This window comes from Elephas maximus, chromosome 19, assembly GCF_024166365.1.
Source record: "Elephas maximus indicus isolate mEleMax1 chromosome 19, mEleMax1 primary haplotype, whole genome shotgun sequence".
In the NCBI taxonomy this organism is placed as follows: domain Eukaryota; kingdom Metazoa; phylum Chordata; class Mammalia; order Proboscidea; family Elephantidae; genus Elephas; species Elephas maximus.
The window spans coordinates 8,506,684-8,522,239 of NC_064837.1; the positions used below are offsets into that span (position 1 = coordinate 8,506,684).

Consider the following 15,556-nt stretch of genomic DNA (forward strand, 5'->3'; position numbering starts at 1 on the left):
GTATGATTAGTTGCATATGTTTCAACTTCTCCAAGTAAGGATTTCGTGGGTAGGATCTTGTCTTATCAACTGCGACATCATACGGCCAGTATTCTGTATTTACCTGTTTCACAGTCTTTAAAATCCAGGGCATCAAGCCACCTGACTTGCGGGGACGTTTACTCCCATTCCAGAAAGGCCTAAGGGTCCCCAGAATTTCTCCTGCGCATCCCCTGAAATCTTCCAAATTCTCCAGACTTCCACTAAGGAAGAGCTCCATAATCCACACCTCCACCTGCCTCCCCCTCAAATGCCTGTTGCACATGTCCAACTGGATACCCCAGCTTCTTATCTTGGCACAGGGCTGGGCTTTGGAAACGGTTGTGTGATGAATGAGTGAGATGAAAATCAAAACAGAGCACCTCTCCCTTTTAACTCCTCTCCAGAATAAAATACTACTTATAGTTTTCCACCTCCTTCCACCCCATTGGCCCATCAGAAACGCTTTCACAGTCCTCCCCAACGTACGGGAGGGCCTGCGACAGGCTGACTTAGAAAGTGGTCAGGACCAGGCACTCTTCAGACTAGCCTCCCCGTGAGGATGGCTGGAACCCAGAGCAGGACTGACCCCGGAGCAGGGCTAGCCCCGGAGCAGGGCTGGCCCCGGAGCAGGGCTGGCCCCAGGTCTCTGCCCCTTCACGTCCCCATTCCCGCCTGGCCGAGCCCCATCTCACCGCCCACCCAGGCTGACCTCTTCTCAGGAGTCACCTCACCGACTCTCCATCCGGCCCCGCCCCCACTCCCGCCTGGCCCCGCCCCTGAGGCCCCGCCCACTCCGTCCCCTGTTCCTCCTCACCTGCGGGCCTCAGCTCCCAGGACCCCGCCGCTCCACTCGGGCCCCGCCCCTTTCCCCTCCCCTCCCCCGCCCCAGCTTCAGCCCGCGCCAGGCCACCCACCCGCCCACCCTCACCTCGGAGAACAGCGCGGCCAGATGCTCCAGGGGCGCCGCGGGCACATCTCCACAGAGGACTGCGCCGCGGAGGCCGTTGGGCCCCGGCGGCTCGGGCCTGGTGCGCAGGAAGAAGAGCCCCTTGGCGCGGGTAGGGCCGCACTCGGGCCCCGCGTCCAGCCCCGGTCTCACCGCCAGGCCCCCGGGCCCGAGCCGCATCACCAGCAGCGGCCGCGGCTCCTCCGCAGCATCGCCGCCCAGAAAGGCCTGCAGCAGCCGCTCGGCCTCTGCCGTCCGTGCGCAGCGTTCCCAGGCGTCCGCAGGCGGCCGCAGGCTCTGGGCCACGTAAGCCCCCAGCAGCTGCAGACGCGGGTCCGCGCCGGGCTCCTCGTCCCCGTTCTCCGCCGCGAGCGCGGCCCGCTGCTCCCTGCTCGGCATGGCGCGGGCCTCTGGCTGCACCGGTTTCCCTAGCAACGGGGACGCGGCCCGGCCTTCCTCCCCGGCGCCCCGCCTACTGGACACGTGACTGCTGCGGCCCGGCCTCCCTCCTCGGCGCCCCGCCTACTGGGCACGTGACTGCTGCGGCCCGGCCTCCCTCTTCGGCGCCCCGCCTACTGGGGGCGTGACTGCTGGCCCCGCCTCTTCCAGTCTGACCAGGTAGCTGCGGGACCGCGGGGCGGGGCGGGGCGCGGCGCGGAGGTTGAGCCGGCTGCTCCGCGGGCTGGAGACGCTCGTGGGCGGCTGTCGGGGGCCGTGGTCGACTGATGTGGTTGGTACGTGGGCGGGAGGCCAGAGGCTATAAACGCTGTGACGGATCCTTGTGGCCAATACCAAGGTCAGATTAAAATTGTTTAGGGGTCTCCCGACACTGAAAATGCTATGGTTCTCCCACCTGCTTCCCAAACGTGTGATTTAAAATTGAAACAATGGCGAATCATAAAATAGTTGTAAGGAAATTCAGCGACATTTGTTTCCTTCCCGTGATGACAACTGAAATACTTGAGAACCAGATAAAACCCCAGACCTGTTGCCGCCTGGTGGGTTCTGACTCAGAGCCACCGGATGGAGAGTGCTGCCCCGCAGGACTTTCCGCAGTGAGGGAAACGTTCTGTATCCAGTGTGGCCGGTGTGACTGCGGAGCCGAATTTCCCTCCCTTGTGGTGAATACACGACAAAGCGTCCCCCAGTTCAGCAGCTTCTACTTGTATAATCCAGTGACGTTAATTACATTCTTCATGTTGTGCGACCCTCACCACGACCCTTTTCTGCCTTATTCCACCACCATTACCATAAACTCATAGCCCCTAAGCAGTAACTCCTTCTTCGCCTCTCCCCCCACCCCGGTAAGCACTAGTAAGCTTTGGTTTCTGTATATTTGCTTATTTCATGTAAGTGAGATTGTACACTATTTGGCGATTGACTTATTTTGCTCAACGCACTGTTTTCAAGGTTCATCCATGTTTTGGCACGCATCAAGACGTTTCCCTTGAAGACTAACATTCCATTGCGTGGATATACCCTATTTTGTTTATCCATTCATCTTTTGATGGATATTTGGGTTGTTTCCACCTTTTGGCAATTGCAAAAACGCTGCAGTGAAGATTGTTTTACTACAGGTTTCTGCTTGTGTTCCCTTTTCACTTCTGGGCATCTGCCTAGGATTGGAATTGCTGGGTCATAGGGTTGTCCTATGTTCAACATTTTGAGTTACCACCAAACTGTGTTCTGCAGTGGCTATACCATTTTACATTCCCACCAGCAATGGATGAGGGTTCCAAGAACTGAATTTTTAATTTTATTTAATTTTAACTAGTTTAAAATTAACTGGTCACATGTGGCTAGCAGCTTCAGCTTCAGAACTTTAATATCAATCATTTCAGAAAAAAAGTCCTTTCAGTGCTCTGTTTACCGTTACCTTAAAAAAAAAAAAATCTACCTTAAGCATGTGCTTAATCTGCCAATGCATAAACAACCTCTGAGAGCCCATGGGTCCCCATAGGTATGGACCCCAATCAGCTCTTAAAGGTAGAAAAGCACTTCTAAATATGCAGGATGCTCAGAGCCTCCCATCCTGCCCTATGTCTGGATCTTGACTTCAAAAGGAATAACGTGTAGCTCCTTTCGTGGGTCCAGAAATTAGCATTTGTCACCAACTCAGTCCCTCTTCAGGACCACAATATAAATAGCTCAGGCTTTTGCATGCATGTGAGATGAGAATGTGTGGGTACGAGGAAAGGGGAAACCCAGGCTGCAGCCAGGCCTGAAGGTCTGAAATAAACTCCCCTCTGCCCTACCACCCTGATTTTAGTCACTTCCCAGGGCCTGCAGAGTTTCTAGATAAATCAAATGTGTCTAATGGGCTTCAAAGGAGTATTAACAGAATAAGGACTTGTCAAAGGCAGTGTGGCCAGAAGAGCCCCTGAGGAAACGCCAGTGGCTGGAAGGTGAAATGATTGTTTTCATTATAATTGGGCACAGGAGTTGCTATGATGAAAAATGTTCACGTTAGAAAATGAATCTTCATGTTTCTAAAGAAGGCCTTATCAGTGCTGGATTAAACGACAGAAGCAGACTAGCTATTGCTAGTCCAGACCAAGTCATCTAAGAGAGCATACTGAGCTGCACGGCAGGTACGCCAAAATGACTTTAAAGCTGCAGTTGTTAATTGATCTTCTAAAACGTCATCAGGAGAAAAATATAAATGTTGGAGACTTCTTACATATATCATTTTGTACAGTTCTTATATTGTATTACACATTAACAAAACAAAACAAAACAAAACAAAACCCTGTTGATGTCTAGTTGATTCTGAACTCATAGCAACCCTATTGGACAGAGTAGGACTGCCCCATAGGGTTGCCAAGGCTGTAATCTCTACGGCAGCAACTGCCACATCTTTCTCCTGAGGAATGGCTGGTAGGTTTGAATGGCTGGACTTTCAGTTAGCTGCCGAGTGTTTAACCACTTCGCTATCAAGGCTCCTTGTATTACACATAAACCCATTGCCGTCGAGTCGATTCCAACTCATAGTGACCCTATAGGTCGGGGTAAAACTGCCCCATAGAGTTTCTAAGGAGCACTTGGTGGATTTGAACTGCCGACCTTTTGATTAGCATCTGTAGCACTTAACCACCATGCCACCAGGGTTTCTGTATCATACGTAACCGAGAAAAATCAAACCTACTGCTGTAGAGTCAATTCTGACTCAGCGACCATATAGGACAGAGTAGAACTGCCCCACAGAGTTTCCAGGGAGCGGCTGGCAGATTCAAACTGCCAGCCCTTTGGTTAGCAGTCATAGCACTTAACTACTATGCCACCAGGGTTCCCGTATTACACATAGAAAGGCGTTATTACTGTATTAATATATACCACCTCCAAATACGTTAATCCTGTACATGTCTTGTATACAGAGGGAGTCAGGGCATTTGTTGTTGTTAGTTGCCTTCCAGTTGGCTCCGATGCATGGCAATCTTACGTATAACAGGACAAACCATTGCCTGGTCCTACACCGTCTTCATGATCTTTGATGTTTGAGCCCATTGTCGTGGCTGTTGTGTCAGTCCATCTCAGAGAGGGTTTCCCTCCTTTTCGCTGGCCCTTTACTTTACCAACCACAATGTCCTTTTCTTGTGTTTGCTTTCCTGATGACGTGTCCAAAAGTAAGCAAGACATAGTCCTGCCATCCTTGCTTCTAAGGAGCATTCTAGTTGTATCTCTTCTCAGGTTTATTTGTTTGGTCTTCTGGCAGTCCACGGTACATTCAGTATTCTTCACCGACACCACAATTGAATATATGAGTTCTTCTACCTTCTTTTCTCATTGTCCAGCTTTCTCATGCATATGAGGTGATTAAAAAAGCCCACGGCTTGGGTCAGGCCCACCTTAGTCATCAGTGTGACATCTGTGCTTTTTACGAACTCTAAAGAGGTCTTTTGAAGGAGATTTTCCCAGTGAAGCAGGTTGTGTGGTTTCTTGACTGGTGCTTCTGTAAACTCTTCAAGTAAAATTTCTGCCTGATGCACCTTGGTCTATCTCACCCTTGTACCAACATACATAAAAATGAAAGGAAAGAGCCCTTGAAGATGGCTCAGAGATGTTTATCTCATAGTACGGTTCCTGAACACTGGCAATCACAGCTTTTGTTTTTGTTCAGTGTTGTTGTTAGGTGCCGTTGAGTTGGTTCCGACTCATAGCGGCCCTATGCACAACAGAATGAAACACTGCCCGGTCCTGTGCCATCCTCACAATGGTTGTTATACTGGAGCCCATCGTTGCAGCCACTGGATGGTGGCTGCACGTAAGGCGCATTGGCCTAGGTCTCCTACATCAGCCCATCTCATTGAGGGTCTTCCTCGTTTTTGCTGACCCTGTGCTTTACCAAACAAGACGTCCTTCCCCAGGGACTGGTCCCTCCTGATAACATGTCCAAAGTATGTGAAACGTAGTCTCGCCATCCTTGCTTTTAAGGAGCATTCTGACCATACTTTGTCCAACACAGATTTGTTCATTTTCTTCAATAGTACACCTTAATCTCTATTGTAGGAGATCTGGGGGACATCTATATGGTAGTTTTTTGAAAACAATTATAACATTTTTTTATGTTACATATTTTGTTAAGAAAAATAAAATCAAAAGTTTATTAGTTACCTATTGCTGTGTAACAGATTACCCCCCAAAACGTAGCAGTTGACAACAGCAATGAACAGCTGTTATCTCACAGTTTCTGTGGATCGGACATTTGGGGACTACATTAGGTGTGACTATCAGGAGACAAGGATCTTTGGGTGCCATCTTAGAGGTGGCTATCACAAAAGGAAGTTACTGAATTTGTATAAGACTTTCAGATAAAGTCAATTCTATTTTTTTTAAACGAGGAACTTGCTTTCATTAGCGTAACTTTTTTATATCAGATTCTTTGTTTGACATGGCTATCCATAATTCCTGTTCAAGACTTTTTAATAGTGATCTCTTTAAATTCTTCACAGTCGTCATTGACAAGAAATTTATTCACATAAGCAAGTCATGCAGAATTTAAAGCCCTTTTACAATCATTCAGAAATTAAGAGTTGACATTACACTGACAGAATTTATCAGCTCTCTTTTCCTCCTTGACACATGTAATGGTGAAATTTATTGGGAAACTGCTAATAGATATTGATTCTTAGTCAACTTTTCTACATGTCAGATATTTCACAATAACGATGACAATCTATTTCAGAGAATATGGACGCATTGTTAGAATAGTCTCCTTTCAGCTATCTTGAATGCTACTCACTAAGGACATCAGACACAAAAGGGCGGCTGTGTTAGATACATGTATAGAAAGGGAGTCCAGGCAACCTGGGACTCCATCCGGGAGACATGCATAAGAATATTAATGGTTGCGTTGTTCATCATAGCAGCCTAGTGGGAAACAAACCGAATGTTCATCAGTAGCTGTTGTCGGTAGCTGCTATCAAGGTGGTCCCCGACTCATAGTGACCACATGCACCATGGAACAACATACTGCCCAGTCATGTGCCATCCGCATGATTCATCGGTGATCAGTCAAGCTGTTGTGTTTTTGGAAGTAGATTGCCAGGCCTTCATTCCTAGCCTGTCTTAGTCTGGAAGCTCCTCTGAAATCGTTCAGCATCATAGCAACAAACACATCTCCACTGACAGGTGGGTGGTGGCTGCACGTAAGGTGCGTTGACCTGCGTCTCCCACATGGAAGGCAACAATTCTACCACTGAACCACCACTGTCCTCTTGTCAGTAGTTGAATGGATAAACAAAGTATTATCCATAGGATGAAAACCTCTGCAGCAGTGAAGGTGAATTGACTATGGTTTCATGCATCAACATGGATGAATCTCAAAAACATAATGTCTTAGGCTGGGTTCTCTAGAGAAGCAAAACCAGTGAAGCGTCTATAGATAGATAGATACGGAGAGAGGGAGAGAGATTTGTATCAAGGAAATGACTCTCACAGCTGTAGAGGTTAGAAAGTCCCAAGTCCATGGGCCAGGCTGAGGTCAGCTGGAGGCTTCTTCTGACTCACGTAGCAGCTGCAGGGCCTGGTGAACCTAAGATTGGCAGGTCAGATGGCAGGCTTCTGGCTCACAGACTGTGGAGGCCAACAAATCCCAAGACTGGCGGCTAAACTGGCAGGCTGTTGGCTCACAGACTGCAGAGGCTGACTAAACTCAAGATCAGCAGGTGAGCTGCTAGCTCAAGTCCCAGGAACCAGAGGTCAGATGGACAGGAGCCAACTGCAGGGTCCGGAGTGAGCAAAAGCCCTAGAGCCCTGCCAGAAAGTCTAGCCTATATTAGATGCAGGCCACACCCCCAAGGAAACGCCCTTTCAACTGATTAGCCACTCACAGCATATCCTATCATGGAGGTGATCACCTTATATCAGATCTCATCATGGAGGTGATTACGTCATTGTATGACTGCCATATTATATCATAACTACCAAATCACTAAAAATTATGGCCCAGCCAAGTTGACACACAACCTCAATGTTAAGCAAAAAAGGCAATTTGAAGAAGAATACATTCAGTATTATATTTATCTGAAGTTTTAAGTCAAACAAAACAAACACTATTTTTAGGGGGAAGTACATATGTAGTTATGTAAAGAAAAGTTAGAAGAGTGATTATCAGAACATTTTGACTACTTCTTGAGGGGACAGGGGTAAGGGAATGATGGGGGGCATACGGGGGTCTTCTAAGTTCCTGGTAATGTCTTATTTCTTATGTTGTGGAGCAGGTTTATGGGATTTCATTTTATTCATCTTTTGATTGTGCATATATATTGTGTATGTATGATATAAAGAACCCTGGTGGTACAGCGGTTAAAGCACTTGGCTGCTAAGCAGACGGTCAGTGGTTCAGACCCGCCAGCAGTGCTTCACCAGAGAAAGATGTGGCAGTCTGCTTCTGTAAAGATTTGAGCCTTGGGAACTCTATGGGGTAGTTTTACTCTGTCCTATAGGGTTGCTGTGAGCTGGAATCGACTTGGCGGCAATGGGTTTGGTTTGTTTTTGGGTTTATGTATGATGTATTTCACAGTAAAAGATAAAAAGAAATACCACATCTAGTATTCTGAATGTTACAGGACAAATCATTCCAACTATTGAGAATAAATGGATTATTATTCATTTAAATGCAAATAATCCATTAGATTTGCAAAATTGCATATCACATATCTTAAAAATCAGATTTTATAATTACTGCTGATGGCTTCTTTGTCATTAAATCTGGTAGGCACTGATCAACCTTTATCTTACTTTACCCCTGGGCTCTGTTCCACACAGCTGATTCCTGAATCACCATGTGGAAACATTCTCTTGGCTTCCATGACAAGCTCTCTCCTAGTCACCCCCCGCCTCTCTGGCCAGTCCCTCTCATTCTCTTCCTCTACTCATTTCCTACTTATCCCTTCAATATCAGTATTTCTTAGGTATCAGCCTCAGAACCCTTGGTCTTCTACCTTGAAAATCTCCCCTTGTATGAACTTCATCACCCAAAGCAGTAATTCCTCCCTTTGTACGAATGGCTCCCAAATCTGGATCTCCAGTCCAGAACGGGGTAGGTGTAATAGTTTGGGATAACACCTCTTTTGCCCTTAGACCTCTGTAGAAGGCGTTCCATTGCCTTCTGGCACTCTGTGTTGAAGAGAAGTCTGAAGCCAGCTTGATTCTTGTCCCTTTGTAGGTAACATTTTTTGAAACTACGTGAATGTTTAAGGGATATTTTTTCTCCCTTTTCATTTTTGTGATTAAAAAAAGGGGGGGGGGGAGGTTGGGATTACAGCTAAATGTCCTATTGATCTTTGCCTGAAATCACAAGAGCCCGTTCGGTTCTCATAATAAGGTGTTTATTCACAGCAGGAAAGCTTGTTCTATGAAATCCTTGATTATTGCTTATTTTCTGTGTGTGCTTTCTGGTCTGGTTCTCTGGTAATACAAACTGATAGAGCGCACCAACAATGACGCAGAGCACATACATTTTGAGATACTAATTGAGCTTTTCCTTTCCCTTGGGTTTTGATGCTGCCGGGTGGCTCTCCACCCAGCGAGCCAGTGACGTTTAATGCCTCAGGGGAGAGTGGATATGGCTTAACCAGTCCATTGAATTTCTGAATAGTTTTTAAACACGTAGCATAGACAATAGTCCTGGAAGCTATGCTACTTCTTTTCTTTGATTGTAAGAGCCCAGCACTTGGGAGAGAGAAAAGGTTTCTGTTGTATCACTTGTTTGTTTTAACTCCAGGAGCTTGGCTTTGAATGTGCAGTGCACAGCCCGGAAGGCTGAAAAGTTAGAGTGTATATGCTAAACCACAGATGGGGAAGAATGCGTGGTAGTAGCATGAGCAGATTTTCTTACAGAGAAAAGAACTCTTTCTGGGAGGAGGAAGGGCTGGGAAAGTGAAGTGGAGGAGTAGATGGCAACTTGGATAAGGTCGTAGAATTCTGGACCCTTTCTGGTAAAGTCCAGGGGAGGGGGTAAGATACCAGCTACTGCAGAGAAGCTTGGGTATCCAAAAGCAGGGAGATGTGAGCCTTGCTTCCCAGGGAAGGCTTGGGACTTGAAACATCAGGGAAGCCCTTATCAACCTGGCCCTCTGCTGTTAAGTAGCCCTGGGTGAGGGCAGTACTTAAGGAGAGGGACCTGAAGGCCCCTTGGGAACCTTTCAGATGCTCTCATGCCCTAGAATGCTTCAGGGGCAGGAGATAAAAGTCACTAAGATTTTTGTAGGGCAGGTAGGAAGAGGAGAACTGAAACACTTAGAGGGCCAGTGAACTCTAAGAGGGTTGGGGTCAGACTGAGAAGGATATAGACGGGGTTGCTGTATTACCTAGAGGCTGTGGTGTATGACAATGCATGATTACAAAGACTGTACAAGATGGTTTATATCTCAGTAAGGACAAGATGTCCCTCTCCTGATGGCCTGAAGATAGGTAGGCTCCCCAGGAACTTATAGCCCTCCAGAGAAGAGAGTAAAACCAAAGAATCCTGAATAGAGTCTAGAGGTAGCAGAAGTGATTGAATTATCTTGGATCGGCAGACTGCATTCTCTACTGCCAAGTGGATATAGGGATGAACCAGTCTGGGTTTGGTCAGAAGTGCCAGTAGATTAGATTCTAGAAGGTGTGTACAAGAAGGCAGTGGATAGTATTTGTATGTGGTGAAAGTATGTTTTACGTGGTCACAAAACTCAGGTATTATAGAGATTATAATATTAATTAATAATATAAATTATTATAGAAATTGTATGGGAATTGTAGAAATAAGGGGTTTAATGTAGAAATTAGAGCTTGCATGACTGTGGGAGGATCTGGGCGCTGGGAGATGGAGATCTGGGAGAGTGTAGAATCAGAGAAAGTCGTTAGCAATGCCACCTGCAGCTCTGAAATGAGTGGAGTAGCCAGAGTTCTTGGGAAAGTATGAGAAGCCTCTGTATCCATGTGCCATGACCACAAAGCAGGAGCCTGTGGGTTATCTTCAAAACTACGTGTCTACCAAACCACACAGTGGGAGTTCTCAGAGGGATCTTCAATGGCACTAAGTCTAGCTACCATGTACTCCAGGCAAGGGGACTGTCAGATAAAACACAGGACGCCAGGTAAATTTATTGTGGTGTTGGTGAAGAATATCGAATAGACCATGGACTGACAAAAGAATGAACAAATCTGTCTTGGAAGAAGTAGAGCCAGAATGCTCCTTAGAAGTGAGGTTGGCAAGACATCATCTCACATACTTTGGACATGTTATCAGGAGGGATCGCCCCCTGGAGAAGGACTTCATACTTGGTAAAGTAGAGGGTCAGCGAAAAAGGGAAGACCCTTGATGAGGTGGATTGACACAGTGACAACAGTGGGCTCAAGCGTAACAACGATTGTGAGGACGGTGTCCTGCACCTGGGCAATGTTTCATTCTGCTGGACATAGGGTCTCTATGAGTCTGAATCAACTCGACAGCACCTAACAGCAAGTTAAATTTGAATTTCAGATAAACAACAAATAAGTTCGTAGCATAAATGTGTCCAAAATACTACATGTAAGAGTACATGGTGATCTGGGTCATATTGTTGTTAGCTGCTGTCCAGTCGACTCCTGACTCATGACAACCCCATGGAAAATGGGATTGGACTATTGTGATTCATAAGGTTTTTTAAAAATAATATTATATCTTTTTGGTGTAAGTTTCACAGCACATTATTTTCCCATTTAACAATTTTTACACAATTAGTTCAGTGACATTGGTTGTATTTTACACAGTGTGTCAACTTTCTCATTATTTCTGTTCTGGTTGTTCTGTTTCCAGTAATCTAGTTTCCCTGCCCCCTTGCCTTGTTATCTTTACTTTTGAGTAAGTGTTGACCGTTTGGTCTCATTGATGCTTTTTTAAAGGAGCACAGTACTCATGGGTGATACTGTTTGTTTTATGAGCCAGTTTTTTAGCTAAGAGGTTACCGGGTTTTAAGAGATTACCTATTGGGATAGTTTTGGTTCATGGCTTAAACAGTATGTCAGAGCAATAGTCTCAGGAAGTCCTTCAGTCTCAACTAGTCGAGTAAGTCTGGGCTTTTTAAGAATTTGAGCTCGGTTCCACGTTTTGTTCCCATTCTATCAGGATCCATCTATTGAGTTCCTGATCAAAATGGTTGGTAGTGGGTAGCAGGGCGCCATTTAGTGCTGTGGATTAGTTTCTTCTCTGAATCTTTGCTTTCCTTCATTTTCTTCTACTCCTGACTTGTCATGACCAGTAGTTGTACCTTTGGTGGCTACTTGCAAGCTTTTAAGACCCCAGATACTACTCATCAAACTAGAATGTAGAACATAAACTTTACATGTGTATTATGCCAATTGGCTGAGTTATCCCACGAGACTATGGTCCTAAGCTTTCAGACCCCATAAACCAATCCTATGAGGTGTTTAATAAGTATCCGTTTGTGCTCCTATGTGCTTTATTGTATATATGAATGTATATGCATGCATACATATGTATATATCTGCACATAGATACATCTATGTATGCCCACCTATATATACATATGTACATAATCTTAGGGTTTTCATTGTCTGATATTTGGAAGTAGGTTGCCAGGCCTTTCTTCCCTATCTGTTTTAGTCCAGAAGTTTCTCTGAAACCTGTTCGTCATCGTAGCAACATGCAAACCTCCACTGACAGGTGGGTGGTTGTTACACATTAGGTGCGTTGGCCAGGAATCAAACCCAGGTCTCCAGTACGGAAGGAGAAAATTCTACCACTGAATTACCACTGTCCCCTAATACGGGCAGTCCTTATACTAAAAAAAAACTTGTTGCTTATCTGAAATTCAAATTTAACTGGATTTCCCATATTCTTATTTGCAAAGCCTGGCAACTCCACCATTTTCCCTTTCCAGATCTCACCTGAAGTTCTCCCAGTGGCAAACTCTAACAAGGAGCCATGCAGTAAAGGAGATTCTGACAAATGGAGTTCCCTGCTTTAGAAGGGAGGGCTTGTGAGGTCAGTAACAGACAATTTGCGATAGAAGATCATGAGGCAACTTTAGTTTACGTATAGGAAAACAAAACATATAGCTTTTTTGTGTGTGGCAAGTCTGAGATTTGTGACTGTGTAAAACGTACCTTCACCGTATACAGATAGTAACAGTGCTGTTTACTGCCTTCTAGTACACACCTCCCGGAATGCAATCTTCTTTCTGTCCTATTGTTTTATGGGGGTTCCTGTTTCTGACTGTAGGAAGATGTGAGGATTTAGAGTGTGTGGGGTAAGGTTAGGCAGGAGAATTTGGGAGGAGGGGGGCCAAAATATTGTTTTGGTTATTTCACACACTCAGAACCCATGGTTAGCATCAGGGGTTGGCCAAATCTGACCCATTGCCTGTTTTTGTAAATGAGGTTGAATTGGAACACAGCCATGCCCGATCATTTATGTATATATTCATTTATGTATTGTCTAGGATTATGACTTTTTTCACACTGCAAATGCTGAATTGCATAATTGCAATAGCGACTGTGTGGGTCACAAAGCCTGAGATATTTATTATCTGGCTCTTTGCTGACAAAGTTTGCCAATCCCCAGTTTAGATTATCACAGAGTTGACTCAACAGCCGTGGGGTTTAGTTTAGGTTAGCAACCACACAAGCTTTTGGGTAATAAAGACTCAAGGTGGGAAAGGAATGAATGATCTTTCTAAACATTTTAAAGCAGCCTCAATCTCAGGAAGTGGCTTTGGTGGCTTCCATCTGCTTTAGAATAAAGAGTTATTCTTTGCAGATTCTGGAATTAGGTAACCCATCAGTCACAGTTGTCAAAGTTGAGTGCATTCTTCTTTTCATGGATTTTCTTAGTTATTCTAGTGAGAAGTTTGGAGAGATGGCATTAAGGGCCCCTAGCTAGATATAATTTTAAACAACAAATCCATAATGTATTTACTTATTAATAGTTTTGGATAATTGCCTTCTTTTCTCCCTCATGATCCAAAAATGTTCTCATGGGCTGTAGAGGCAGCAATTACACATTTCTGAGAGCAGGAATGCACTCATCAGTCATGTGTTCTGCATGTCGCAGGGATGCAGTGATGCAGAGGGCACTCTTGTCCTCAGAGAGGGCACAATCTAGTAAAAAGCCAAACTTGGATAGTGATAATAAAACGTGAAAAGATTGATAATAGAGGCTATCTGCGTTCTTCACCACCCATCTGTCAGTTTGTTTTGCTGTGGTGGTTTGCTGGTGCTGTGATGCTGGACGCTCTACACTGGTATTTAAAATACCAGTAGGGTTAGTCATGGTGGAAAGATTTCAGTGGAGCTTTCGGACTAAGACAGACTAGAAAGAAAGGCCTGGTGATCTACTTCTAAAAATCAGTCAATGAAAAACTTACGGATCTCAACAGAATGTTGTCTGACTCTCTTGCTTTGGACAGGATCAGGTGGGATCCTGGAGGAAGACATCGTATTTGGTGAAGAACCATATTTGGCAGGAGCAAGGGTGACCCTTAGTGAGATGGACTGTCACAGCAGCTGCAATAATGGACTGGAACATCGTGAAGATGGTGCAGGACTTCATATTCTGTTGTATGTAAGGCTGCTGTGAGTTGGAGTTAACTCGATAGCAGCTGTCTGTCGCTCTGTCTGTCTATATGCCTGTCTGTCTGAGTCTAGCTACTTTGCATACTTCACTTGCCCTTTTATTCAAAAGTTAGGAGAAAGGTGGTTTAATGGACATCGTTTTGTTGTTGGTTTTGTTTATTTTTGTTCACGTTTTTACTCCAGCATGCATATACCATTCTTCTAGTAACTGTTCACCACTTTTCCTTTGGGGAACTACCATTGCCTCCTGAGCCACCTTCCACCCTACCCCCAGTCCAGGTACCTTAGGTAGGACTTAATTCCCAATTCTAGGGCTAAAGTTATCTGTTGTCCTGTGGTGGCTTGTGTGTGGCTGTGATGCCAAAAACTGTGCCATCAGTATTTCAAATACCAACAGGTCACCTATGGTGGACAGGCTTCCAGTAGAGCTTCTAGACTAAGACAACTATGAAGAAAGGCCTGGCGATCTGTTTTTGAAAGTTAGCCAATGAAAACCCTATGGCTCACAACAGAATATTGTCTGATAGAGTGCTGGAAGATGAGCCACCTAGGTTGAAAGGCACTCAAAATACACAGTGGTCACAACAGTGGACTCAAGCATACCAATGATTGTGAGGATGGCACAAGACTGGACAATGTTCTGTGGTATGTGAGTTGCCATGACTCAGCACTTACTCCACGGCAACGACAACAGGGGTGAAGCTTGTGACTCGGCCTAAGCTAACTGGATCATTCCATCCCCTGGCCACAGTGATCACTGTGGCCATGGACACGCGATCCCATTCGGGACAGTGGGGCCTGACTCAGCGCTTTTGCTTCATGGTTCTGATAAAGGAGGGCTTTGTGCTTTCCATTAGACTTGAACCTCGGAGATGTAGGCCAGAGCTGATGTGGCCACCTTGGCATTACAAGGGGAAAGGCTGTCTGCAAATAGTAAAGATGGTGGGAGTAGAGCTGAGAGATCGAGAAGAGACAGCTATTCCTGATGACGCTGGAGTTCTAGATCAAGCCTACACACAGGATTTTTCATTTAGTCCATAAGTACCCCCCGCCCCCGCCCCACCCAAGGAAGCCAGTTAGAGTTTTGTTTTCTGTCCCTCTTCAACAAGAGTCACAGTTGATGCAGGTACAGAAAAGTTCTTCAAGAAAGATGAGAGAGGAACATGTTTGTCGATAAGGGGGAGAGCTGAGAGAGGAAACATAAAGGGGATAATTCTTGGGATGATTTCTCTGAGAGATGTGAAGGGTTAATCTTCACTTGCTTTGTTTAACATATAATGACTCCAGATCACAGACTTGGCTCCTGATTTTCGCCCTGCTTTTGAATTAAGGCAGTAAACCAGAAATTACTATGGGCACGTTTCCCTTTGTTTATTCACGATTCAATGTTGAATTCCCAGAAGGGTGAAAGAAATACTTACTTAATTAAATGTGCTAAACAATAACAATCCTCACTTGCCTTTCACATCTACTTGTCTTGCAGAAATGTGCTATGAAGAGTCGATGAAGCTATTTTTAAAAAATGAATTCCAC

General features: G+C 45.3%; 1 protein-coding gene and 1 long non-coding RNA gene across 6 annotated transcripts in view; one reads left to right on the forward strand and one right to left on the reverse strand.

The window, feature by feature from the left end:
* DNAH9 (dynein axonemal heavy chain 9) overlaps positions 1 to 1,427 on the reverse strand; it is a 468,295-nt gene extending 466,868 nt beyond the window's left edge. For all 5 annotated transcript variants that reach the window (XM_049859546.1, XM_049859547.1, XM_049859545.1 and 2 more), the window contains exon 1: positions 950 to 1,427. In XM_049859546.1, the coding sequence (XP_049715503.1) occupies positions 950 to 1,366 (417 nt within the window). In that variant the 5' untranslated portion in view covers positions 1,367 to 1,427. The remainder of the gene's footprint in view (positions 1 to 949) is intronic.
* LOC126062247 (uncharacterized) overlaps positions 975 to 15,556 on the forward strand; it is a 171,374-nt gene continuing 156,792 nt past the window's right edge. Inside the window, exon 1 of the long non-coding RNA XR_007514002.1 lies at positions 975 to 1,585. This is a non-coding gene — a long non-coding RNA (uncharacterized LOC126062247). The remainder of the gene's footprint in view (positions 1,586 to 15,556) is intronic.